Raw genomic sequence first — 26656 nt, 5'->3', positions numbered from 1 at the left:
TCAAGTTTACCTAAAATTTGGTCATTTATATTTGAGATCTTGCATTTATTTGATGGATTCTTGTTCTTTAAATGTTTTTACATCAGAGTGGTAGTTTGTCACATAGTGTCTATACATGTAATTCCATATATTCTCTTCTAGAACCAGTTAATTTTAGTAGTAGAATTAACTGAATTTTTTCGTTTTGAGTGCACTTCTAATCAAATGTGGAGAAATTTTTGGACAAATTTTTGGACCAGGAAGAGCAATTAATATACAAGGTCCTGTGGGCCACTGTTGAGGGTCAGTACATGACTTAGTCTGGCAGAATGAACCAATAATCAGAAGGACTGCAGCCACAGTTCATGGAATCAACGTGCCTCTCCACTATCCAGGTCTACCTCCCTCTCTTTATATCTGTGTATATCTTACAGCACTGGATTAGAACTTTTAAATCGAAAATAGTTGCATCCAGTAAGGACTTTAGGGAGGATCATTCATAGGTCCCAAATCCTTTTAGAAAGCTCTCTCCGCTCCTTAAGTCCAGAAACAGAGCATTGGCCAGACTTGAGCGCTGTTAACTGAATAGCCCTGTTACTTTGAATTCTGAAGCGTTCTTACAGTCTGATTCAATGAGGTCCAATGAATCTGCACCATATGCCAACTTAATTTATAAACGTTCTTCTGGACATTCTAGTTTAGAGCCGCTTTTAGATTGTCTTTATGTATATAGCATGAACGTTTAGACTAGATTGTCTTCTAGCTTATGTAGGTGTGGTTGCTGCTTGGTGGATGAATCAACCTTTGTGTGGGTGGGTCTCTGCAGAGAGACAGAGGTTGGGAGGAATTAAATGCATATGGGTAAAGGAAATTGGAAAAAAAAAAACAAGAGCATTCTATCTAGCATTTACTTCTATTCACCTACAAACACCGACACCCCATTTAGTTTTTCAACCAATACCTGTCAGAAGGTGTAAGACAAAAAATAATGAGGGATACGGAAGTGTTCTTTTAGTACAAACTGATAAACCCCAGAGACACAAAGCAATTTATAATTTAGGTGTAAACTAAAAGTAACACAAATACCCAAGTTTTCCTACAGTACAAACCGATAAAGTCCAGTGAGTAAAAGCAATTTATAAATAGCATCTGTGTATCTAATCCACGATACCCGCAGCAGCTTTCTCCATCGCCTTTGTAGCAATTTAGTTAATAGTTTCACCACCCCATACCATGTCAAAGGTTCTCTCTTCTCGAAATCAGATAATTCATTTAGATCTACTTTTGTGCCGTGTTTTCCCGTTATGCATGCTGTTCATAACTTTCCTGACTGACACTTTAGCAGTGGCCATTTTAGCTGTCAGAACTTCTTTTTGATCTTTGACCTGTAAAATCGTACTAAAGGCGTCTGGTTTCTTCTGTTGCAGAAAACAATAGTGGCAGTGGATCTTCTTTGTTCCAAGTGCAGGCTGAAGGTCATGAAGTTAATTTCAACCGTAGAAGGTATAAATTCCATTGTTCTTGACCCCTCCAAAAATACAGTGACTGTGGTAGGGGAGGCTGATCCGGTTTGTATCATTAGAAAGGTGAGGAAATTCAGACGATCCGCACAGATTATCAGTATAGGACCGCCAAAGGAGGAGAAGAAGGAAGAGAAGAAAGAAGCTATTCTTTCCCTTCCAAGGACATGTCAGAAGTGCGATGTCTGGTACGTGGTTCACGATGATCTCTACGGTCAGTACTGTAGTATTCTCTGAGTTGAGATCTCGGCTGTGATATTTGCATTTATGTTGATAGATTGCTCTACTTCAAGGTTTCTGTTATGTCTTCTGTTTTTGTAAGTTCCATTTGTTGTCTCACTATTCCTAGCCAAAAACATTATTCAGTCAAACATTGTATGCATGTACTGATATCTTGCCCGTAGGTGGTGGGTAGATTCTGAGCCAAGATCTTCCCCCACAGCATTTCCAGAATTTGAATGGGTTGGAATGGGCATGATAGTGTTCATGTTTTGCTCTAAATTTGTGAGAATGCACGTTGATGGTGGGCATGAATTCAGAAAGAAAACAGAAATGTGTTTTTCTAATAAAGAGTGGGACATCATTAGTTTCTTGATATAAATTGAGATTTGGTCTACCCTGTTGCTATTGACAGGTAGATAACGACTTAAAATGCTTGAAGAGACTATTTTGTAGCTGAATTAATGTAATATAAACATGGCAGTTCATACGAACTTTTCCCAGGAAAAAGCCCTCGAAAGGCAAGTAGAATGTCGGAGTTTGATTGGGGTGGGTGGGGTGTGTAGGGTCAATATTTTACATTTGTTGTCATATTTACACCCCTCCACCAATGTAGTTGTAGTCTTGTAGATGCTATTCTTTCAGTCTGCTCTCTTTCTTATGGGTGCTATCCTTCCATTAGTCATTTCATATCCTACTATTACTGTTTATAAAATAAGTATTACATTTATTGGGTATATTTCAAATTTATATGCAAAATAAGAGTAAGTTTATGCATAAATAATAAGAATCATTGTGGACTACATCATAATACAAAATATCCAATTCATTATTGATACATAATATATTGATTTTGATCATTTAATATAAATCTAAATTTAACCATCAATCCATTTAAATAAACCCTAAACTCTCTTTATAAAATACGTGTTCAGTGATGAAGAGCTGCTTTTCCTGAGTGCGATTTTGTTCACCCCATTTAACGGGGGTTAAAATAACCCCCGTGAAAATTAACGCCCCTTTCCTCTCCTCTCTGCTTCCCTCTTCTTCAAATCTCCCTACTTTCTGTTTCTCCTCTCTGCTTCCCTCTTCTTCTCCAAATCTCCCCATCTCCTCTCCTCTTTCCTCTTCTTCTCCAGCCAGCCTTGTGTTGTCGCCGCCGCCTCTTCTCACGCGTCGACCGTGGCGCGATGCAATAGTGAGGAGGTGGTGCAGAGGCAAGGCGTTACAGAGGCGGAAGGCGACGAGGCAGTGGTGCAGACGCGAGGCAGAAGGCGATGTAGCAGAAAGCGACGAGAGGGTCGGCGGCGGCGAGAGCAAGGGAAGGGGAGAAGGGAGAGAGAGGAATGGGTGGGTGAAGACCCTCGAAATGACCTTTTTACCCCCCAAACTAACGAGGGTAAAGTTACCCCCGTTAATGGGGGTGAACAAAATCGCACTCGCTTCCCCTGATCGATGTAGAGGAGGCCCTATGAATCGAGTGCAATTTTGTTCACCCCCTTTAACGAGGGTGAACGTAACCCCCATCAGTGGGGGTTAAAAATTAATCCATTTACGTTTTACTTTTTTTACTGTGATTTCATTGTGCCTCTCTCTCCCTCTTTTCACTGTTCCTTTTCTTTTCTTTTCCGCCCACTCCTTTTTTGGATCATCAAATATTTTTTTATTGTAGTATGTTGTATTATATTGTGTTGTAAAAATAATATTAATAAAAATTGTATTTGATAAGAAGTGTATTATTGTGTTTGTTAATGTTACTTGGAAACGCGTAATGAGTGTTTAATTAATATTTTTTTTGTATTATAAATATTAAAATTAAATCATGGAGAGATTTATTTATTTTAGTTTAAAAGAAATTTAATTTGTTTTTTTAAACAGCAGTTGTGTATCAATACTAGTACAATAACATTTTATTAAACAATATCAATACTAGTACAATAACATTTTATTAAACAATAACATTTTATTAAGCACTATTTTTACACAACTGCTGTTCAAAAAAACAAATTAAATTTATTTTAAACTAAAATAAATAAATCTTTCCATAACTTAATTTTAATATTTATAATAAAAAAATATTAATTAAACACTGCTTCCAAGTAACATTGACAAACACAATAATACATTTCTTATCAAATACAATTTTTATTAATATTACTTTTACAACACTATAATACAACATACTACAATAAAAAATATTTGATGATCCAGAAAAGGCGTCGGCGGAAAAGGAAAGAAAAGGAACAGTGAGAAAAGGGAGAGAGAGGCACAGTGAAAATACAGTGAAGAAATGAAACGTAAAGGGTTAATTTTTTAACCCCCACTGACGGGGGTTACGTTCACCCCGTTAAAGGGGGTGAACAAAATCACACTCCATGAGAACCACAATTGATGCTTTCATTTGTTTTTTTGTTCATCTTTTTATAAATAGAAAACAAAGTACAAACAATATTCTTTTTTTCTTTTTCTAAAAATTGAAAATAAAAAAATCATGATTACTGATGCTTTCCAAAAGAATGATGTTATTGCATATTCAACTTTTGTAAGAAAACCCTTTTTAGACTCAACACTTGATCTAATGACAACAAAAGATAATTCTTTTTTTTTTTTTTCTTTTCTTTCGGCAAGTACAAAAACACAAAAGATGATCTTAATTAAAGAGAATACAACTTGATGGCATCCTTGTGCTAACACTCGCCACACTCCACACAAAGCTCTACAAAATACACCTGGCATGAGGGACTGGGTCTGGGAGACAGCAGCGGACGCCCGAAAATGGCAACTAACCATGCGACAAAAGCATTAAGGCAGCTTTATCTCCACTGCTTGTGAGCGCTCAGATTTTGCAATATTTTAAATATGAAATTTTATGAATCTCAAAGAAAAAATTTCCTTTGCCTAAATCTATCTTCCTTCAATCCCTGCCAGCAAAACTTTTTCTGAGGCATGTAGACAGACGAATCTTCAGTCTTGTAGCGTGGAACAAATGTCTTTAAATCTATATATTTATTGTATGAACTTACGTGGAATGTAGTGGCCTCTTTTCTGTCCACGTATGTAAGCAGTTCTTGTTGCCTCATTAAAGCTTCATGAAGTGCCTTTGCAAAGATGGAACAAGGGCAAAAGTAAAAAATATTAAGAACACAGTACCCATCCGAAGTGAAGAGTTGTACCTTTTTTAGGACATCTCCACCATGAGGGTATGCCTGTTTTGTGAGAATTGAGAATTGGCAGTGCATATTTTTCACGTAACTTCTCTCTGGCTAAGATGTTGAATGAAGGAGCAGAGAAATAGCAGACCTAAAACTGTCTTTGGGATTTCCATCAGCCCAAGTGCACTAAATCCTAGAGGATAGCAACATCATATACAGACTAATACAATTCATGCATAATAAATCACATTTCCTTCCTACGGTTACTATGAAAGAACCACAAATGTAAAGAGATTGAAGTTACCTTTAAGCAGAAATCAGTTCTGCTTCCAATGCATCCAAGCGACAGGACAGATGCATTGGGGAACCCAGTCTCGGCAGGACAGATGAGGAATCTGCCTTGGGGAAACCAAAGTTTGGAGGGGAGAATTCCTGCACCAGGGCTGGTTCAAATGCCTTGCTAGGGGTGCCTTGGATAAATCAGAGGCTAAATCTGAATATTTCTTATCACCTGGCATGCCAGTGAATGTAATAGATTAAATATGGACACAAGGAAGGCCAGAAGAGCTGCCCAAATCTGACTACAAAGTCCGGGCAGAGATATTTGCCCTCCTGGCAGAGGAAATGTGCCTGTAAAAGAATTTCAACTCTTATAATTATTCTGATGCGATCAAAATCGTAACTGGTAAAGAAGTAACCTGCATTTTGACTGGAGAAACAATCAATAAATGAAGTGTAGGTAATTAGTCCCAGGAAGAAAAGGTATGATAACAAGGTTCTTCGATGGTTGTTCAAGGGACCTAGAGCTTCTTATCAAGCTGAGTTAATGAGCTCAAAGTGGTTCCAATTATGCTATAACGCCAGTTTAAATGAACCTAGAAATAGACATTCTAATGGGAAATCTGACAAATAAGGGGAAAGGAAATAACATTTGGCCAAAAATAAGAATAAATGAAAAGGGTGCCACGTTTGCTATGTCATTTGGCAGCAGTTATTCACCTATTCTTCTAAGAAGATAGAATAAAATGGGGCACCCTAAATGTTTATAAGCTCAGTTCAAATGAATTAAGACAGGGAGAGAGGACAGTCGCAGAGAGATCATTCAAAATACAGCACCATTAGATCCTAATATGAATAAAATTCGGTAATAGCATACACATATATAATTACAAGAAAAAGTTTGCTAACCTCTTGCAGCATTGGGCTTTTGAAGGAACATTTGTTTCTCACATCCTGCATCCACAGCCTTGTCAATGACTGGGACAAATTCATCATTCCCAGAGATGCAGTAACAAGAATACGTTTTCCAAGCACTCTAGCCTAACAGTTAAAGCAGGTCAACTATGACAACAGAGACAGTGATGTAATATGTTTACTGAACCGGATATAGTGAACCGGAACACATCGTGTCATAATAGCCAATTAGGGATCAATACTAATTTAACTGCGTTTCTCTGCTCAAGTGATTTTGGCATGAGCCTTTTTTTACTCAGTATTTTGGCATGGGCCTTTTAAATTTATCAAAGAGCAAGAACACTGAAGAACTGATGTATGTACAGCTTGCTTCCATTGATGCCTATCAACAGAAAATCACATTGCGGATGGAATATTTTCTAATGATTTGCTGCGTGCAATTTGCTAATAATTGATAATGCTGTGTTGCGTTCATCTTATTGTAGACCTTCCACCCAACTTATCATGGCTCAGTTCCATCATCTGAGAAAAAAGACCATTTAACGAGAGCAAGCTTTAAAAGATCCAATTTTGATGCAACAATGGCCAGGTTATGTTTATCAAAAAAATAATACAATAGCCAGATTATTATGCAATAAAAATTGTGTGATATTCTTGACAAAAGCTAAAAAGAGAAGGCAGGATAGGTGACCTCTCAGAAACTCATCCACTATTTAGCTAGAATGCTTAGGCCTTCAGCTTGAAATTTATATTCAAGTATTATTCATGGCCAGATAAACTTAGAAATAAGATTGGGGTGCTCCCAATTGAAGATAAGACACATGGGACATGATTAAGGTGGCTTACTCATGTGAGAAGAACCAATAGAGGCTCCTATAGGGAGAGTGGATTTAATTGAACATGTGCTAGCAAAAGTGGTAAAGAGGATAGTGGGAGACACTTCACTTCAAGTTTGATATTCAGCATACAGGCCTCATAGAAGATAAGGCCATGCATATAATTGAATGGAAAACTATAATTTATGCAACCAACCCCACATAGTGGGAAAAAGGAATGGTATGTTTTTTGTTGTAATATTCATGGCCATAAAGTCAGGCATATATGAGGGGGGTAAAATTAGAATCTAATTATCAACAACGGAAGTACAACTGCAACAAAGCAAGACATGCTTTTTCATCCAAATATTCATCATACAGTCAACTGCCTGGATAAAATATAGAAAGGTACTCAATGACCTACTATATCCAGTTCCATCTTGTCCAACATTCTTGAATTTTTTACGATACATTTGAAGCCATCATTAATTACAGCAACTTACTTCTTCAATTATAGGAGTCAATCTCGGATCTGGATGTTTCCTTGTCGCTTTAGGAGAAGTAATTTCTTCAGCTTCAGATCCTGATTCAGCATAAGTGCCCCCGCTCTTTATCTGACTTGATAAAAGATCCTAACTTTAGAAATCTACATAATATCTTAATGTGGCTAAAGCAAAAAAAAAAAGAACAAAACAGTAACAACCACTAATAGATACAGCATCAGTGGTAGCATGCTGTTGAGTTCCAGAAGTGAATTGAAAACTTTGATTTGCTTGTAAAAGATTGAGCTATGATAAATGGATTTGAGCATGAGAAGAAGATGCAACTTGTAAGGACATATTTAAGCCTTGGGCTCAAGTATCTAGATGTACTCAAAATTTAGGCATTGGTACATCAAAAAGTTGCATATATAAAAATATAATCAGCTAGTATAATATTCTAATAAATATTTATGTTATAATTCACAAATGCACGTGAAGTTAAATGGAACTTTAAGAGGAAAAATTATTTCTCTCTCATTCATGAGAGAGAGAACAAAATATTTTCTCTTTAAAATTCAGCTAAAAGTAGGATTCAAGTGTTAGGGAGTGTTGCATACATGTTCCCATAAAATTAGCCTTCTCATACCAAGTGGAGATGAGAATCTAATAAGAGACAGAAGAGTCCATGTACTAAACCATACTGAGTAGAGCATACCATCTGGTAATATGGCTTCTCATCACCAGTTATTCTTCTGTCTGCTGTGGTTGCTTCTTGATCCAATTGTTGCGCTTCAATTTTCTTAATCATCTGCATACAGACAGTTCTATTGAGAAAATATTTCAGAAGCAAGTTATGGGTAAAACAGTTCAAAATACCTAATCCAAGTAAATAACTAACCAATTACTAACTTCAAATAAACACCAAACCTTAAATATGCCAGAGTCTCTCCATGGTCCTTTATCAGACCTCAGACAACCTCCCTGATCTACACAAGTACAGCTTCCACCCAGAAATTCAGGCAACTCACTGAACAAGCAAAACACGATCAGCATTTACAAAATGAATAAACTTATGATTGAAACAGGAACAGGAATGTAAAACCTAAACTTCCTACTCATTTACCTCGCATCAATAATTTCAAGCAATTTGCATTGGTATTTGCTGCCAAGAACCTGAGAGAATTTTGGAAAGTAATTAGTCAGAGATATAGTTCTATTATTACCATGTATGCTTTCTGAAGATAAGAGTTAACTCTTTCATGATTACATGAATCTTCGAAGCTGTTTTTGGATCAAGAAAAGGTTTGATTGTGTTCCATAGCAGCTTAAAGGCGGGACCAGCATTCACAATGAGCATACGGCAAAGTGTCTGCACAATTTCCCTCATAAGTGAGCAATCTTCAAGGGTATACTTAATATAGTTCAAAATAGTGAAAGTAATGAATCAGACCTCAGGATAGTTGTCATTATCAATTTTCTGGAGGTGCAAAATAACCTCTCGTGCAGGCTTGCTCACATTTTTCAAACCCTAAACAAGTAGGAAACTGCAATATTAGAATGTAATATCCTCTGATTAAGCAAGCTCTATAATGTTTTCTTTCACCAATTGGCACATGCAAAACAAAAGAGAAGCAATACCACGCCTTGAACATCTAAAATAGTTGTAGTTGAATCTATGTGTCTCTTTGCAGCAATGGAGCAGGCTGGAAACTTTATAGCAAGAGTCTTTTCAAACTCCTGTACATGGTATTTCACAAGCCGATCCAAAGTTGTCACTTTCATGAGCTTGTTTGGATCAAGTTCTCCTAGTTTTTCAATGTAAATAGGCCTTCCCTCCTTATCAACACTATGATAACCCTGTGCGTAGTACTGTAGAACTTCATTCAACTCTTTGAACTCAAAATCCTATCAGAATCATCAAGATATAGATACTTTAGCAGCAGTAAGAAAGCTGCATCTTGCAGTAGTTCTTAGGATACACAATCAAGTAGAAAAAGTAACTAAATATCACTAGACAAATAGCCACAGATGAGAAGAGCTTAAGGTGGACCAGCATCAATAGTGCAGCAAGTAGGCTCAACCTGACGCCAAACCATATATGATCGAACCTAAGCTTATCTCTACTCAGACCGTACAAACTTCCTTCAAACCAAACCTGTCACATTATTTCCATTATTTCATCTATATAAAACAAAATTTGCTCCAGAACATTAATGACATTAAGCTCCTTCAATGCTGTTGAATGATATTACATGTATTCCATTGCCAAAAAGAGATTTGAACAAATCAAAACATATATGCTCATTTGTGAAAAAAATTATGTTTAAGGAATTGCTACAATCAAGCGCCTCTACAGCCTCCTTTCTTGTGGATGATCCCAAAGCACCAAACATGACCCTTAATTAGGTTAAAACCTAACTAAAAAGCAAAAGAAGGTAAGCCACAAGCTTAAGAGTTAAGACCATTAGTACAACACCACCACCAAGCCTTAATCTCACTAGATGGGGTCAACTACCTGAATTCTAGCTCTCCAATTATCTTTATTCAAGCTCAAGACTAGTGCAACTGGAAAATCAACAAATGTAGTTACCTCTATGATGGTGTCGGTACCAAAATTTTCTCTCCACTGAAGCATCTGAATCCACATGTGCTTTGCTTTCTTAATATCATAATTCCTTGCTTTTAAAAATCTGCAATGAAAACACTTGAGAAGAATTTAGTATCATATTTCAAGAAACATTATCAATCAAAAGGAATTTTGATAAAATAACAGCAATAATAAATCCAAAATAGGCACACAACAAATCATTAGTTTTGAAATTTAAAGGCAGGAAGACAATTAATAACAGCATGTAGAAGCATCAGAGCTTTGACCATGTGGTAGACAAGCGCAGAAAGCCCATCTTCATAGCTGTAAACATTAGTGACAATTATTTAAATCAACTTAACTTACAAGTGGCCTCCCACAAGGCTATACAGCCATGTGGTCTGTGTATGACTCCAAAAATCTGCTAAGCACCATGCAAAAATGTAAGTGTTCAATGTTTGTTTATTTCCAGCAACAATAAGGCTGCCCCTTTGTGATTAAAAGGTCACAAGTTAGAATTGTGGAAATAGCCTCCTTGCCAAAAAAAAAGGGGGGGGTGCTTGTGTACAAAAGCAATTCTCTCCCAAGTCCCAAACCTTGCAAAGCAGGGAGACAAGTGTGTTGGGGACACCCTTTTTATACTTGTAACAAGGGAAGGCTTGTTGAGGGCTTCAAGAAAGAATTGTTCATAACATCTGAGACATTGAATCAATCAAACAAGTGAGGAAATTTATGTGAATATACATTCTGTTGCCTATAGTTCAGTTATGCATATCTTATAGTAATATTACCCCAGAACTATAGATCCATGTATGCAAATGTGTACTAGAAAAAAAAAAAAAGTTCGTAAACATATATGCATATATATATATGTGTGTGTGTGTGTGTGTGTGCATAAATGTTTTAAGTAGATGTATGCATTTCATAAGTAATTTTAAAAAAGAGGATCACCTCAACATCATATGATAATCATCATGTCTCACAGGTAGTAAGTCATTCACTATTAATTCTTCTCGGAAAGCATCTACCACCTTCAGCTCCTTAGCATCACGAACATCCTCTATTGGAAGAGAACTCTGGTTTTCACTTTCCGTTCTGGTTTTCTTCCCCAGCGAATGCTTAAAGTTATTAGATGCACTAACTGCTTTCTTCAAAGTCCCAATTCTTGTCCTCCTTTCATCTTCTGAGATTTCAAAGTCCGATTTTTGCTCTTTGGTTCCATTAACGCCTGAAAATCCCTCCAAGCCTACAAATGTGAACAGAAAATTAATCATCATGCTAAACATGCATAGACATAGTGTTTGCTCCATGGCATACAAGGAGCTTTACTCATACAATTTGCATGATATATAACTAGAAACTTCCATTCATGTCTGCTACAGGTCATGAACAAGGAAATAGCAACAGCACTTGCACAAAGAAATAGTCTAAGTTCTAGGAAGAGGCTGCGTCTTCTAGTTCTAGAATTCCTCAATGGCTTCAATCAGGATTTCCATTTTACAAATCAAGTCTGCATTTTGCATGCTAAGATGGTTTTACCACCAACTTACCATCATCCCGAATGTCAAACTCTGACCACTTTCATTGTAGAAGTACATCACTTCTTACACCAAAGGAGATATGAAGCCACATCACTATTTTTCCAGCATACTCATTCCACAGCCAAGCATTGTACGCCACTTAATTCTCAGAATATTCTTATCTGTCCTCCATACAAATTCACTCGTTTATTTCCAGATTACATCTTATCTGACCTTACAAACTCACTCATCTATTTCCACGTTACATTTGTGATTGCCTCATCTTCCAAGTTTCACATTCTTTCTTGTATCATTTTATTTTTAAATAATTATTGTTTCTCCAACTTTGAACTCCACTACCTAATTAAAGTGATGTTAATGTCAATCTTTTAATTTAAGTAATTGAAATTTCATTTGTCTGATGATATAATGGGATACCAACAAAACAAAAAAAAAAGAAAAAGAAAAAGAAATACAAGTTGGCTTCTGTAGCTGTATCAAAAAAGGTTAGCCTATATTGTACAATTTAACTGAATTTTTCTTGTATCTTTAAAGTTTTTTCATTGTAACATATTTCCTCTTGTAGCTGAGAAAAGATGTGCCTGGAAGATATTTGATCCATTTCAAATTTATGAGATATTCATACATCTTCAAAAGTATTTGTAATTTTAACCTCTCATATCCTCTGAGACCTCTTCAAGCATGCTACTAAAGTCCCCTCCTCCATTCGCACAAAATGAATGTTGTTTATTTATTTTTAACATTGTGAGTATACCAAATTGTCTACGATTTTGCATTTCTGCTCCAAAGAATTGTGCACAAGTACACATAATACTAACAAGAGTTTTACAGAGGCCAGTATTCCATGTTGAAAGGGATGTGTGAAAAAGGATTATAATTGATGAGCAAAGAAAAACTAGTACCTTTGAACTCCTATTCTATTAATCATTAGTTACATCAAGATAATATAACAAGTAAAAATGCGGTTATGTCAAATTTACTATGACACCAAACTCTGATTCTTCACCAAGCAAAGGAAGCGACACATTGAAGGCGTGTGAATGAGCAGTGAGCACGTATAAAGCAGATCTGTATTTTAGTTTAATGCTTGCAATACAAATGTGAGCTTCAAGGGCCAACAGGTTGGAAAAGAAAAATACGGCCCGAAATTCATGCGCAGTTTGAAGTGTATCACGTACGAAAGTGACGAATCAACTGTCAAATGCTTATAAGCAAGCGCAATTTCCACATTGTAAATCTAAGTTCAAACTGAACAATAGAGCATATTTTTGAACCCTAGAAATCCCAACCAGGAACAGAGACACTTCTGCGGTTTAGACAGAACGTCCAAAAAAGTAAAATGAGAAGAAACTCTGAAGAGGTATTAGGAAACGATCAGCCGTACCTGACACACTGAAACTCTCTTGAGACTCCATTAGAATCGAGAAGCAGAGTCGACGGGAGAGACAAGAACCAGATCCTATCCTTCAATCCCTGCGCTAATTCCATGAAACAATAAGAAATGAAAACAAAAGAAGAACCAAGATTCCCTGAACCTGTCTATGTAGAGAGAGAGAGAGAGAGACCTAAAGTTTGTTCATGATGGAATGGAAGTGACCGAATGGTTCGAGAGTTGAACAGACGGTCTTAAGCGAGAGGAGCCTCACCGCCAATACTACATCGGTGAATGAGAATGGAGACGTACAGATTTCGTGAAGAGGTTGCAGCGGTGGTGGGGCCCGCCTCATTGCCACGTGGCGGAAGGACGAGATGGGTGGAGTCGTGGACGTCAGTTTGGCGGGAATATGCCAGCTGTGGCTGATCCCCTTTTGTGTTGTGCCACTGTCCGTCGTCGACTGTCGCTTCCGTTTTCTGTTCTGGCTTTCCTTCTTCCGTCTGCAATTTGAAAATTGAGTTGGCAATTAATTCTTTATCTTTATTTAACTCCTTTCCATAACTATATATGATTTTAATAATTAATAATAAAATTTCATATAAACTTTGGGTCATTTTTAAGTGTTGATTTCATGTTTATATTTTTTCTTTGGCAATATATATATAGGGATTAATTTGACTGTAATCTCATTTTATTTACTTATTTATTTTATTTTTGTAGTGAAACGAGGTCCTAAGTGCTTTAATTTTTTTTAATGGAAACCTTCTGTTAAATTATCTCATAAGCTAACTGTGTTTACATTTATATAAATATAGAAACAGCCGCATTAGAAAGGGTCGTATAACACACAATTGTCAATTGGGGCGTGAATGTGAGAGATTTTTTTAATTAAGTTTACACAGGCACAGGCAGCAATGAAAATGAATATTATTATTATTTTGGCAATAATAATAATGATAAAATAAAGGCGGGATATTGCTTGTTATTTCCCTCACTACACGTTTCCTTCTTAACCTCCCCTACAGTTAAATTTGAATTGCTTCCCCAACCAACTTGCTTCTCTTTTTTTTTTTTTTTTTATGTTTCTTTCACAATCTCCTTCACTTTATTGCACTATATATCTTTGAATTAAGATGGCATTATTTATAGTCTTTTAATGTTTATATTATTATTTCAGGCACATCTATTGACTATTGCTCCACTCTCTCAAATAAAAAAATATTTTAAATTTCATTTTACTCATCATCTTCTGAGTTCCATTTACCTTGCTTTGCCTATGATATTTATTTCAATGTTTTTGTTTTATAAAAATTATAAACTTTGATTTTCAAATGAAAACAGTACATAAAATACTATTTTCTCTTATATTTTTAAATTAAAAAAAAAACGCCCACTGTTCCATTTTCACTCGTATGAAAACCGGAACAGTGACCGGAAAAGCAAGTGTACGTTTGTTTGCAGCATCCGATGTTTAGGGGGATCGAGATTTGCAATATTCCGGTCCAATTTCCGGCGACGAGCAGCCGATTCGGAGACATAATACCGAGGCACCCTGTTCATAGAAGGAATCCAAAAACATCGTTCTTTCTTCGAGGTACTGCGGCAGAAAATTCAAATCTAACTGATGCGTCGGCGTCGGAATTCCCAAATCGGATGTTCATCATGGGAATGGGCTTTGTCGGACAGTATTTTGCTGAGGAATTGAGGAACCGAGGATGGTAAGCCCTCTAATCTATCTTCCTTTGCATTTGATATACCCTACTTTCATATATCTACAAGCTTATGTGGTGTATTATACCAATTACGCTGGTTCTTGAGATTATGTTTGGTTGTTTGGATATCATTTCTATCCCGTGTTCAACTTGTTGGATTCAAATTGAGCTCCTAATGATATGAAGAATTGGTCACGGACTTGTAGGACTGTGTGTGGGAGTTGCACAAACCATGTGAAGAAGAAGAAATTTGAGGAAATGGGATTTGATGTTCACCTTTTTGATGCAAATGAACCAGAGTGAGTTTCCATGATTGTTATTGCAGGTTACCCAAATTATATGATTTTTTGTTGTTCTAGCATTAGTTTGATTTTTGTATCACATAGCTTGTATAAAGATGTTGCTCGATGTATTTGTGCTCTCCTCACACTGCTGAATCCATGGCTTTCTTTCTTTTCCTTTCAGAGTGGAAATTCTGAATGTTCTCAACCATCATTCTCACCTCCTTGTCACCATCCCTCCCCTCGTTGGTATTGGTGATCCGGTAAAAGTTATGAGCAAACTGTTTCTGATTTTTATATATGTATTCTAGTGATTTCTTCCACTTGCTAACTTGGCCTGTTATGTTCTTGTATGTTCTGCAGCTATTGCAATACGAAGAACTTGTAAAAAGTACGCTAATGGTTGGAAACCTCAAGTGGCTCTGTTATTTGTCATCTACAGGTATGTCCTTTTTTTTATTTGGTATCTTTTTCATGTTAGAAATAAAACCACATATAGAAATGATTAGTGAACTAAAATTCATCTACCCAACCTCACATTATGTGATAAAGATTCGATGTATTGCTACTTTTGATGATATCTTGTTATGGTTAGAGGGTACGTTTTACTCGTAATAGTAAAGTTGCTCTTTTATGACTTGAAAGTTGTGGGTTAAAAGTTGTACAAACAATCTCCTTACAAAAAAGAACAAAAGGAGAGCTGTGTACAAATACAGACTTTCCCCTGAGTGTAACAAAGTGGAAAACCTCATTCATTGGGGACGCATTTTTGGTATCTTGTTATGGTTGCTGGTGGACTGCCACAACTGCAGTAACTTCATATGTGAATTTAGGCACACCATGATGGGAGAACAAGGGCAAGTATGAAATTAATGTTTCTCTGTACGAGTAGGATGTGCTACTGCCATACAGCATACTTCATGCTTGTAATCTTATGCCATTGTGATGATTGCTGAAGCAGTCATATAGGAAGTACCATTGATAATTTTATTTATATGAACACCAGATCACCCTCGACCATTCTTTTTAGTTTGTTTCCTGTCAATTCTGTTAATCCGTTCACTGGAAATTCCTCCCTGCAAATCTATTGTTAGCAGCAAACTAAACAAATTCAACAGTTTAACTTTAGCCCTGTTTTATGTGTCAGTCTGCCATAAACCGATTGACATTTACAATCAGTATCTACAGTATCAAAAAAGTTTGGTATTTAATGTATTTTTGGCTCCATTTGGAACAGGATGTCAGTTGATAGTTTTCTCCGAGACCCAGCTTTCTTTCGATCCTCTTCTCATCCTTCAGAAGTATAATTTAGCGTTTTACTGTTGTGAAGAACAAATTATGAGCTTCATAAATTGGAAATTTTCATACCCATTACTGTTCTATCGAGCACCCTTTCTGAATGTTATCTTTATGTTTCTCTACTTCCAGGCGTCTATGGAAATTGTGGGGGTGCTTGGGTGGATGAGGAGTAAGTTTTTGTAATCTGATGAATCGACTTCACTAGAATTGCTGTTTGATAAGCTGGCCAAACTATTGCTAATATGTGCTGCCTTGTAGCAGTTATCCGGCAAGCCCTACCGATGAAAAGGCTAGAGCAAGGTTAGCTGCCGAGGAAGGATGGTTAAAATTGGGCTATGGTCTAGGTATCTCGACACAAATATTTCGACTTGGAGGTATCTATGGCCCCGGTAGAAGGTTGTTCCTCACAGCTGTTTACTTTGAATTGACTCCTCTACGCATTCACTTTTGTTTTGAATATGGACTCTGGAGTTGGAATCCATCATAGCACCATCACATTGTGATTTACTGCAGAGAACGTAACAAATTTTACGAACTTAGTCTTATGCATGAAGAATGGTGCATGTGATTGGATTGGCTTTAGTCTTTAGATGGCCACTCTCAAGGTCGTGGTGGATGGTATTACATCCATCTTTTTGGTCATTGAGAAAGATTATTCGTTTCTTATAAATTCTAATGTTATGGAGCCAATGATATGCTTAGTCTTTTTACTGTCCTTGACATGAACTTATGAGTGCATTCCATTGCAGTGCAGTGGACACCATAATCAAGAGGGAACCTTTGTCTAAAATGCAGAGAATAAGGGCATCCAGGCAGTACACTTCACGAGTACATGTCGCCGACATTTGTCAAGCCCTTTGGGCAAGTATTTACAAGCCTTGCCAGGGGTAGGTTCACATGCAAGCTTCAATGGAGTAGGTTGATTTTGTCATATGCCCTTTAAGCTCAGTTAGTGACAAACCTGCTGCTAAGATGCGTGAGAACCCAAAATTTTAAAATTCACACAACACCACGTAATGTCAACGTGTATGATCTGTTCAACAATATGTAAATCTTTAATCTTGCTATATAGTATGGATAGATGAATATAAACTCACTAGTCTTTTTTTTTTTTTTTGTGATATTATTTTCTATTAAGTCTTTATATCTAAAAGTATTCAACCAAGTGCTTCTTATTCTTCCTATTTTGCTAAATGCATGTTTCAATCTCCTAACAGGAGCTTTATTAGTTTTCTTTGCACATGAACATTTCTAGTTTTATTTTTTCTTATAGTCACATATTCAGCTTAGTCATCGTTACACACATATTGATGTTTTGTTACCTAACATTTTGAGCTATACAACGTTCTAACAATTTGAACGTTTTCTTTTGGGTCATAAAGGAGTTTTTTCTCCCCACTTGTGGGGTTGCCCTTCCAATTACTGGCCTTGGTTGACTTTGCACTGAACATTGGCTTCGTTTTTTGGAGTTGGTTGAACTCAGATTTCCAAACACAAACATGCATATCCAATGTCTGCTGTATCTTTTGTTCCATTCTCTGGTGCAAACCGAGCTTCCTCAGATCTCTTACCTTTACTATCTATGCACTAATTTGATAGATGTTCATTTTACAGAAAAATCTACAACGTAGTAGATGATGAGCCAGCCCCACGATTACGAGTGTTTTCATATGCATGGGACTTGGTCGACAGGAAATGGCCCGGACATTTGGATCAAACCGCATTTCCCCGAACAGAGAAATGGATTTCTGACGAAACACATTCCAGGGCCGAGAAGCGAGTCTCAAATGCTCGTATAAAGGAAGAGCTTGGAATTAGGTTACTTCATCCAGATTATAAATCCGGATTGAAAAGCATTATCGATCACATGGATGATCCCTTTTGTAGACTCAATCTTTCATAAACAATTATACTGACATTTAGATGTACAGTCCAGAGAAAGTACCGCATTTCTGGATATATCATTTTCTATGGACTACAAAACGATACTCAATTATTGCTAAAGTTCTTAAAAAACGTTTATGGAACTTGCCTGACTGCTGCATGAGATGTATAATCTTGGTTAAAACGCCTTCGTAGCAGAGTTGTTAGCCGACATCGATCTACTCCACCTAGGTCCGAGTGAAAAATGCCTCCTTAGGAAGGGTTTTGCAAAGGACCTCCTTCCACTCGAACTGGATTCTGTCTTGGGACATCTTTCTTCAAGTCTTACAGTTTTCTGGCGATTGAAAACATTGAATACAGGATTAAGAAAACTATCCACCACCCTGTTTCCAAATATCTTTCTTCTTGATTTGTTTTCTGCTTCTCTCAAGACTTTCCTCACCATATTTGGCAATTGCTTTTCACCAAACATACAAATTGGGCAAGAAGGATCATAGCGATCAGCCTCCATTGTCATAACCTCCAGGCATTCAGCATGGTAGACATGCCCGCAGACCAGTATGGCAATGACCGACACCTCATTTCTGGCAACAATACTCTGGATACTCCATGATGATCTCTCTGCCAATAGCTTAGAGCAAACCCCGCAAGTCTGCAAATTAACCGTTGGGGAATAGGAGAGGGTACTGCTACATTCACTCCCCTTGCCACGGTTAGCACTCAAAAACTCACTATCAAAAGACAACCTCTCTCTTTGTGAGGAGGCAACCAGCTTGGTGAAGGTCCGCCTTGACCAGCCATCAGAAGAACCACATTGGGACCCGACCATTGTATCTCTACTGCAAGCTGGGAGCACAAACGACGGTCTCTGCTCAGAAAACAAGTTACTGTTTGGCGACTTCAAAGCCAGGATTTGACTATCTGAAAGTTGCCTTGAGAGCTGGTGCCCAGGTGATTGGTGGGCTGTTATTGATTGGATTGAGTTTTCAGGGACTGCAGAAATCCCAGATAAACGATCTGCATTTGGTGACAAGCAAGAGCTTGAAGGTACAGAAAGCAAACGTTCTGGTTCGGATGGATCTACAAGTCCCACTGATTCTGACTGCACCTATTAGGGGCGGGGGAAAAACTGATTAAAGAAGAGGACAACAAATCTCATTAAAAAAAGAAAAGAAAAGAAATCACACAGCCTTATACTAGGCTCATCCCAATCAGATCGTCACACCTTTGTATTTCCATTGCTAGCAGGAGTTATATCTGCCCAAAAAAAAAAAAGGTAAACACCATATTAGAAATCACAAAAAATGTAAGCAAAATCACTTCAGATAACAAGTATAGCTACCTCCAGTGAGTAACAATAAAATTAAGTGAAGTGAAAAAATAAACTGGGATGCTTCAATGCCTCAAAACAGATAGAAAAAGTTTGCATGCAAGAAATCCACATGCAAATGTAACGACAAAGGCTAGCCACAAAATCAACAAAACTCATTGTAGTGGAATAACTGCATTAACATAGTTCAACAATAACTCTTATGTGTAACAAATGTTGTCAACAGTGAGCAAGTATAGGAAGCAGTAACCAGCACAATAAGGATTGATACAAAAACAATAAGTCCTAGCACCAAGAAATTAATGCTAACCTATAAAGCACGTACACTAGCTAAGGGCTGTAACACCAGTGTCGTCGATGTGTCAGACACTCCAGCATGCCTCTGACACATATCAGACACACCCACATGATGTGTCTGACGTACAACTGCTATCAGCAATTCCATTTAGATAAAGTAAGGGCTGAAAGATCCAATATAAAGAAAAACCAAAGTAAATAAGTTTATTTTGATTTTGTTGGAATTTGATGTTTTATTCCCATGGCCTGGTTAGGTCAGTACCTAGCCGGGCCCTTTTCTTTGTTCGAATGCATCCCAGATAAAACAACTTATCTAATTCGGAAACAAAAATACTTGTTATTAAATTAAAGCAACGAGAAAGTGTCATTTCTTAATACTCTTTCTTCCTTTTTACTTTTACTGGAATAAAATAGACTCTACCATAAAGAAACTTATACACCCACGTGACGTGTAGACACTTAAAAGTTCTTTAAAAGGATATGGGAGGGAACATGTGTATACTTTTTTACTCTTTACTTTTCTGATTTGGTAATTATATGATTCTTTTGTTCTTCCATGTTTTGACTGCATGATTGTTCAGTTTTGTACCCTTCCCACTTCTATTCCCTAGCTCTTTAAACATTGATTAGATTGTGAGAGATGAAGACAACTAGACTGTGAGTTGATTGCTAATTAGATTAGAGTTGTTCATTTGGAATTTTAGCTTATGAAATTTTAAATGCATATTTATGAATTTGGAATATAGTTTTGCTACTTTATTATGCTTTAAAAATATAAAAAATTATTTTAATAAAAAATTGTACTCATGTCCCGTGTCTGTGTTGGTGTTTAATAGATGCTAACAATAAATTTCAGAGTTCTATTACCATGCCCTCATGTTTAGGCATTTTATTAAGTTGAACTTAGATTCATGGACACAAAATTAGCAAAAATGCAAAGTAACAAAAACAAACTGCCTAACCAGCAGAAGCAACACAAACCAGAAAACTAAATGTATTCACGGTTAAAGCCACAATTAGCAGACAAACTTCTGGCATTATTTAGCAGGTTCACAGATCTCGTCATGAACACAAGCCCAATATTCAACAAGTGAAAAAATAGACATTAGAATAACAATGTCTACAATATAAAATAGTTCAACTGTTCAACCATAAATTTGTCTAGTTCTGTGAAGAAACAGCACAAGCTTTAAATTTGAGGTCATCCGAGATCAAATTTGATGTCAAGCTTTAAGTTTGTGAAGAAACAGTACAAGCTTTGATGTCATCAGAGATCAGATCAACATAAGCATAAGAAAAACCATAAAAATGCATCTCTGTGACTTATTTTAAATGTACAACTCTTCTAACATGCAAAAATAGATAGTGAGCAAAAATAAAAGTATCCAACCTTTTAAGGTCCAATAGTATAAAAGTAATGTTTACAATGGACATAACCTGAGTGGCAACATAAATAATGAAATAAGTTTTTTTTTTTTTTTTAACCATGGTGTTCTTACATCTGCCAGTTAGTCATTTGGTGATTCATTAATGTATTTTTCTTACACATAGTTAGCTATAGGCCCTAAATCTTCATCACAGTTGACACGCCTGCATATACCAAGATGTGCTTACATGGGCTGTAAAAGGACAGGGGGACACCTCTCAACAATATTCAGGCATGCATCTCAAAACTAGTTAGGGAAAAGATAATCTGATCTTCTCCAAAACTGGTTTGGAAAATATACCCTGATCTAATATGTACCCTAAATCAAAGGGTTGCCCTACCTTGTAATATCTCGCCTCCAGGAAATGAATCATGGAGATTCTGGATAATGCTGTGGAAGTGTAGCAACTTCAAAGAAAATATCTCTTGTGAGCAAGAAATAATAGCCTATAATCTATTCTTGACCATGAAGGATGTTCAATAGACCACTACATGTTCCTTAGGCAATTATAATTATATAAACAACCATCGCAAGGTAAAATATAATGTTTCCCGGACCTCAGATTAGCAGGCCTGATTGTTTTTCTAGACAGTACCCACAAGTCTATCCCAACTATGTCACTATCTAACCAAACACATCCCAAAATAGTCCATATGGGTCAAGTAGGAATGCTCTCTCTCTCTCTCAGAGTTTGAACATCCATACAAATCAAGAGTTCCACATGTACTTGTAAAATTCAACCTCATCCACATTCAAGACAATCCACGCTATTACATCAAAATATTTTACCAAAAAATAGAGCATTGGAAAACACCACCATTGGTGAGCATTATTTTGACAAAAAAAAGAAAATTAATGATTTGGAATGGTTTGACAAGGCTTATAGAGGAAAATTAAGCCCTAAATATAAACAGGGCATTGAGCCCACAGAGGGAAATTATTGTAAAGACAACCATTTCTTTTTCAATTATCAAAATAAAAGATTTAAATGATTTAAACCCTAAACCCTAAACCCAAAAAATAACTTAAGAAAGAGCACACAAGCAGGATACCACTTCTTTAAAGCTTCACCTGAAGAAGTCAACGTACTTGCACCTGGTTCTTCATGCACTGGAGACTTTTGAGATGTTGGAGTTCCAAAATTTTCAGAAGAGCTTAGCCAACCTGAAAAGTTACTCCTATCTAGAATTAATTCCCCTTTTATCTCCATGCTACTGTTTGTACTCATTCCATGGGACAGTTCATATGAAATGTTTTCACTTTCACCTGCCACACGCCTGCGGTTATCCCATTGGAAACTCCATGATGGGGAATATATTGCATTTCTGTGCAAAGTTTCTCTGCTAGTTCTGTTTGTTGACATTCCATCCTTTCTAGCAACGCAACAAGCTGACCCCATGCTTTCGTAAACAAAGGATAACACAAGCTCCAGGATGACAAAACTCTTCAAGTTAAGAATGTCATCCTAATTTTCCCTGAAAACATTTTAAGAAAAAAAAAATTAAAGAAGAAAATTGACATGTACATTATCTAAGTAGCATATCCAATTGTAAAGTACAAAACTAGGCAAATAAAGCTTACCCAAAGCCATACGAGTAATTGTGATACTAAGTCTTCCTGCAAAAAGGTACAACCAATATATTCAAGCATTTGGTTAACATAGAAGAAAATACAAATTCAAGACCAGAACAGGACAACATTCAAATAGATATGTATAGAACTACATATGTCTTCAGTGAGTTAAGACACAGAAAAAATAAATTGTTGACAGGATTTAAGCATTTCAAACAAAAGCAATTACATTCCATGAGAGAGAGCCAGTTCTATACTTGTCTTCCCTGACATATTATGTTTTGTTCATATACATGCCAGTTCTTGTAATAGTATCATTTTATTTTTCCAGTTTTAAATTAACCTCCCATGTTGTCAAATCTCCATAGCACACTGCCACTGCCAAAATGCATCCTATGAAAGTACATAAGGTTGTAAATTGTAAAGAGGTTGTAAATTGTAAAGCCTATCCATTTGATATGATAGATAAATGAAAGGTGGGGAACAAACAAATAAGTAATAATTGATAGCATTCTAAAATTTCAACATATAGGAAAACCATGCTTATGGAAAACATTATTAACGACAAAAGAGAATAAAGTAGTGTTCTCTTCAAGATGTGAAGATACAAAGCCACGGAACAGGTTCTTATTTCCTTTCTTTTCCCAAGTTAGACAGACTTTATATTTCGCAACAGCATTGTTGTTTTTGTATTTCGATAGTGTTTGTTAAAATGAGTAAGATAAGATTATATCAAAATAACTTATTTGTAAAATCCAAGATAATTTATCCCGTGGGAGAAAAATTTATCTTAAGAAGTCACATGATTTCTTTCCAGATAAATTTAACAAATACAATGGAAAGTACTTTTGTCCAGGATGCTTTCCATATCCTACTTTTTCTGGTTTATATCTATTAGGACTCCCATTAAACAAACTCGTCAGAGAAGAAAGAATGAGGGGAAAAGTGGTGGGGACCAAAAGGGCAACCAAGTAAAATGACTCGAGGGTAAAAGAGTCACAAGTTAGTTAGAGGGAATAATTGGGAGGGAAATTCTATTCACAACCACGTTTTTACTCTTCGTAGCTATTAAAAATTTATTTTTATTCTTTTACTATTTACAACCAATTTAATAACTTTTTGCAGCCAATATTTTCAAAAAATACCCTCTTTTACACAGGCAGCCATTCACGCACATTCATCTCTATAACACATCTTCAAACCTCAATAATTTCAATTCACAAATACAAATTTCACGTGACAAGTTTACAAAATAAAAAACATATATATACATACATAAACACATATATACAATGCAGACACACAGATATATATTCTGCCCACTTTCTCTCTCGTCACCAGCATACGCGGCTGCCCAAACACAGAAAAAATTCACGGCAAACACAAAAAATGAATAAAAATAAATAATCACACACTATATATACACGCAGCATACACACAAACATATATATATATACACTATATACACGCACACATAGACACACACATACATTTATATACACGCAGCAGACACACAAACATATATATATATATACATACACGCACACACACACACACACACACACACATACATATAGATATATATAGAGAGAGAGGGGGGAAGGAAGCTCACTCCCCCGAACCCTGGAGTTTAGGGAGCTTGAAGATCTCTGAACTCCCAAACCCCAGCATTCGGGGCCTTCAGTGCGCCCCGAACGCTGGAGTTCTGGGATCTTCAAGCTCCCCGAACTCCAGGGTTCGAGGGGAGTGACTGATGCCGAGCTTCCTTCCTTCCTCTATATATGTATATATATCTATATATATGTGTGCTTATATATATATATGTGTTTGTGTGTGTGTGCACACGTGTTAATGTATATATGTATATATATGTGTATTTTTTGTTGCATTGGTATTTTTTTGTTGTATTATATACATTGGATATGGTATTTTTTTGTTGTATTGTTTTCGTTTTTGAAGGAATGGGTGGCGGTTTTGAAAGGGATGGATGGCGGGTAATTGATTGAGGAAGAAAGTGGATGTGAGGGTAAAAATGAGTTTTAAAATAGGGTATCTTAGGTATATTAAAATATGGCTACGAAGAGTAAAACTATAGCTGCGAATAGAATTTCCCTAATTGGGCATGTGGCTGGAACGAGCAGTGGAGAAGGTATAAAAGGGAGGAGAGGAGGGAGAAGGATCTGGAAAATTTGTTGAAGAAATCGTAGGAGAGTGAGGCCCTCTCGAATAACCCAATTTTGTTTTTCTTTCATTGTATTCACTTACATCCATTGTTGAAGCTACTGTAATTCAGGAATTCCTACTGTTTTAGAGCTAAGATTCAATCAATTGTGTAAGGGTGCTATCAATATCTTGATTAACAAACACTACCTTCCCAAATAAGTAACGGGAAGAGAAGCAAAGAATTGGCTAGACTGATAAAAATAGCATTGTTCGTAACTTCACTCACCCTTCTCCATCACTAAATGTCAATTAATGTGACATATAATGCAAAATTTTACCCCAAAACAGTAAATTTCCTATTTCCCTAACTAGAATCCAGGCAATTTGAAGTTCTCAATCGACATGCATCCGATTGCCACCAGTATTCCTATTTTTTGTCAAGCATTAAGAAAAAAAGAATAAATATCTACAGCATTTCTGACGGAATTGGGACTCTCAAACTACTTTTCTGCAAAATAAGGCAACTAGATGTACAAGGAAGCAATTCGTATCCAAATTTATGTTAACCAGTTGCTGGAAACGATCAGCGTTCACATTTGATCAAAAGTAAAATCTACATGAAAAAAATAAGAAAATACACCAACCAACACTCGGAATCAACCTAAAACTCAAGGATTACAAATAACCGGATAAACTGGCAGCTAGATGACCTGAATGTGTACACAACGGAGCAGGTTGAATAATTGTTCGTCGTGCGGTTTGATCACGCATCCCAGCAACTTTGATCCAAACTCCCAAAGTAAGACGAATCGCAAAATCGAAAGACTCCTGTGAACGATTATACAATTAAAACGTTGCCAATAGCCTTTTTTAAAGAGATAGTAAGAGCGCTCGAAAGGAACGATATAGCTCACTGGACTAGGGTTTCACAGCCGTAGAGAGAGAGAAAAGGGGGGGAGAGTTGTACAGAATTTGTCTACATATAATTGTGTAACAGCGTTGAGAGGGTCTGTTAGGATTCCCGGCAGAAAGCGGGAGGGTCTGTTATGACGGAGTTTGAGGTGGGGAGGCAGCCGAAACGTGGCATCCGGAATTGCGCCACGTATATAAGGGTTTACGTCAAGGCGGGCCGTTTTATATTATTTCTCCTTTCTGCACAGTTGAATGAATGAAGACTGAAGAAGGGAGACTCAGGTCTGATGACTGGAGAGGCAATAGCAAGCCGGTGGCGCTTTCTTCTCCGCCACGCGGAGTGCGCACTGGGGGCGGGGGTTGAAAACCCGGCCCTACGGTGGTGGGCCCATTGGTTGGGCTTTGTTGCTGGCTTGCTTCTGAATGTTTGAGTTCAGGGCCGACACACACCGATCCAAAACTTTGTATCATCAGTCATCACATTTGAAAGTTATTTCAGTGAATAAGAACAATTACAATCTTTTAAGTAAAAAATTATAGATACTTTCTCGATAGCCCCTCAGATTTTGCAAAAATATAAGAAATACTTTATTACATCTTGAAATTTACAAAATAATAGGATTAGGTTGTAGAAACCAGAAAGAGAAAGTTTCAGATTATACTTTCCCCTTCTTCTAGGAAAATAATCCCAGGAAAACAAACAATGTTAAAGTTTAATCGCTAAGCATAGGCGCACCCGCCTAATAATTTGTTTTCTTTTTTTTTTTTTAATGGGACATCCAAACTCATAACCTTATATTCAGAAATTTTGGTTTATAAAGCGGAGTTCGAACTGCTCTTGGAACATCTTTTACTTTGAAACTTCAATCCAGCTTAGGCTTGTTTTTATATACAGAGAGAGATGGGAAAACTAGG

The 26656-nt window shown here is 36.7% G+C and overlaps 4 protein-coding genes across 15 annotated transcripts; 2 read left to right on the top strand and 2 right to left on the bottom strand.

The window, feature by feature from the left end:
* The first annotated feature begins 301 nt into the window (after positions 1 to 301).
* LOC127799036 (heavy metal-associated isoprenylated plant protein 2-like) lies at positions 302 to 2640 on the top strand. The gene is made up of 2 exons (XM_052332731.1): positions 302 to 374; positions 1407 to 2640. The coding sequence occupies exons 1-2, from the start codon at positions 345 to 347 to the stop codon at positions 1734 to 1736; spliced, it is 360 nt and encodes a 119-aa protein (XP_052188691.1). The 5' UTR covers positions 302 to 344; the 3' UTR covers positions 1737 to 2640.
* A 1706-nt stretch (positions 2641 to 4346) lies between these two features.
* Positions 4347 to 13346, bottom strand: LOC127799934 (phosphatidylinositol/phosphatidylcholine transfer protein SFH6-like). Of its 8 annotated transcripts, XR_008022685.1 has the most exons (16): positions 13055 to 13344; positions 12874 to 12962; positions 10900 to 11194; positions 9952 to 10051; positions 9000 to 9266; positions 8812 to 8889; positions 8629 to 8730; positions 8485 to 8534; positions 8289 to 8388; positions 8077 to 8169; positions 7383 to 7493; positions 6059 to 6103; positions 5382 to 5500; positions 5175 to 5302; positions 4742 to 5063; positions 4347 to 4657 (listed from the first exon to the last, which is right to left on the bottom strand). XR_008022685.1 is itself a non-coding variant. In XM_052334234.1 (14 exons), exons 2-14 carry the CDS (start codon positions 12902 to 12904, stop codon positions 5188 to 5190), a joined length of 1506 nt encoding a protein of 501 aa, XP_052190194.1. In that variant the 5' UTR covers positions 12905 to 12962; positions 13055 to 13344; the 3' UTR covers positions 4347 to 5187. The 8 variants fall into 8 exon arrangements, 1 of the variants encoding a protein (XP_052190194.1); XR_008022687.1 differs by having other exon boundaries at positions 4742 to 5302; positions 12874 to 12967; positions 13055 to 13345; XR_008022684.1 differs by having other exon boundaries at positions 4742 to 5302.
* Positions 13347 to 14266: 920 nt separating this feature from the next.
* On the top strand, positions 14267 to 18059 carry LOC127799165 (uncharacterized). Of its 2 annotated transcripts, XM_052332925.1 has the most exons (8): positions 14267 to 14582; positions 14783 to 14875; positions 15042 to 15120; positions 15221 to 15299; positions 16286 to 16325; positions 16418 to 16552; positions 16906 to 17043; positions 17771 to 18059. In XM_052332925.1, the coding sequence occupies exons 1-8, from the start codon at positions 14332 to 14334 to the stop codon at positions 18057 to 18059; spliced, it is 1104 nt and encodes a 367-aa protein (XP_052188885.1). In that variant the 5' UTR covers positions 14267 to 14331. The 2 variants fall into 2 exon arrangements, with proteins under 2 accessions (XP_052188885.1, XP_052188886.1); XM_052332926.1 differs by lacking the exon at positions 16906 to 17043.
* LOC127799164 (uncharacterized) lies at positions 18053 to 25984 on the bottom strand. 4 transcript variants are annotated; one of them, XM_052332924.1, is made up of 6 exons: positions 25540 to 25984; positions 22676 to 22711; positions 22361 to 22569; positions 22184 to 22258; positions 19266 to 19297; positions 18053 to 19148 (listed from the first exon to the last, which is right to left on the bottom strand). In XM_052332924.1, exons 3-6 carry the CDS (start codon positions 22491 to 22493, stop codon positions 18219 to 18221), a joined length of 1170 nt encoding a protein of 389 aa, XP_052188884.1. In that variant the 5' UTR covers positions 22494 to 22569; positions 22676 to 22711; positions 25540 to 25984; the 3' UTR covers positions 18053 to 18218. The 4 variants fall into 4 exon arrangements, with proteins under 4 accessions (XP_052188884.1, XP_052188883.1, XP_052188882.1 ...); XM_052332923.1 differs by having other exon boundaries at positions 22166 to 22258; positions 25540 to 25983; XM_052332922.1 differs by having other exon boundaries at positions 22184 to 22569.
* Positions 25985 to 26656: the final 672 nt, after the last annotated feature.

This window comes from Diospyros lotus, chromosome 4 (assembly GCF_014633365.1).
Source record: "Diospyros lotus cultivar Yz01 chromosome 4, ASM1463336v1, whole genome shotgun sequence".
NCBI lineage: Eukaryota > Viridiplantae > Streptophyta > Magnoliopsida > Ericales > Ebenaceae > Diospyros > Diospyros lotus.
The sequence above is the reverse complement of the archived record's forward strand: the minus strand, read 5'-3'. Positions and strand labels throughout refer to the sequence as shown.

Excerpts from the sequence above, each read along its gene's own strand:
- LOC127799036 (XM_052332731.1), top strand. The coding sequence starts at position 345 with ATGGAATCAACGTGCCTCTCCACTATCCAG. Across the intron at positions 375-1,406 it reads CGTGCCTCTCCACTATCCAG|AAAACAATAGTGGCAGTGGA; the intron begins GTCTACCTCCCT and ends CTTCTGTTGCAG.
- LOC127799934 (XM_052334234.1), bottom strand. The coding sequence starts at position 12,904 with ATGGAGTCTCAAGAGAGTTTCAGTGTGTCAG. Across the intron at positions 11,195-12,873 it reads AGAGAGTTTCAGTGTGTCAG|GCTTGGAGGGATTTTCAGGC; the intron begins GTACGGCTGATC and ends TCACATTTGTAG. Across the intron at positions 8,535-8,628 it reads AAACAGCTTCGAAGATTCAT|GTTCTTGGCAGCAAATACCA; the intron begins GTAATCATGAAA and ends AAATTCTCTCAG.
- LOC127799165 (XM_052332925.1), top strand. The coding sequence starts at position 14,332 with ATGTTTAGGGGGATCGAGATTTGCAATATTCCGGTCCAATTTCCGGCG. Across the intron at positions 14,876-15,041 it reads TTTGATGCAAATGAACCAGA|AGTGGAAATTCTGAATGTTC; the intron begins GTGAGTTTCCAT and ends TTTTCCTTTCAG. Across the intron at positions 15,121-15,220 it reads TCGTTGGTATTGGTGATCCG|CTATTGCAATACGAAGAACT; the intron begins GTAAAAGTTATG and ends TATGTTCTGCAG.
- LOC127799164 (XM_052332921.1), bottom strand. The coding sequence starts at position 22,493 with ATGGGGTCAGCTTGTTGCGTTGCTAGAAAGGATGGAATGTCAACAAAC. Across the intron at positions 19,298-22,165 it reads AAGTACGTTGACTTCTTCAG|ATATAACTCCTGCTAGCAAT; the intron begins GTGAAGCTTTAA and ends TTTTTTGGGCAG. Across the intron at positions 19,149-19,265 it reads CTAGCAATGGAAATACAAAG|GTGCAGTCAGAATCAGTGGG; the intron begins GTGTGACGATCT and ends CGCCCCTAATAG.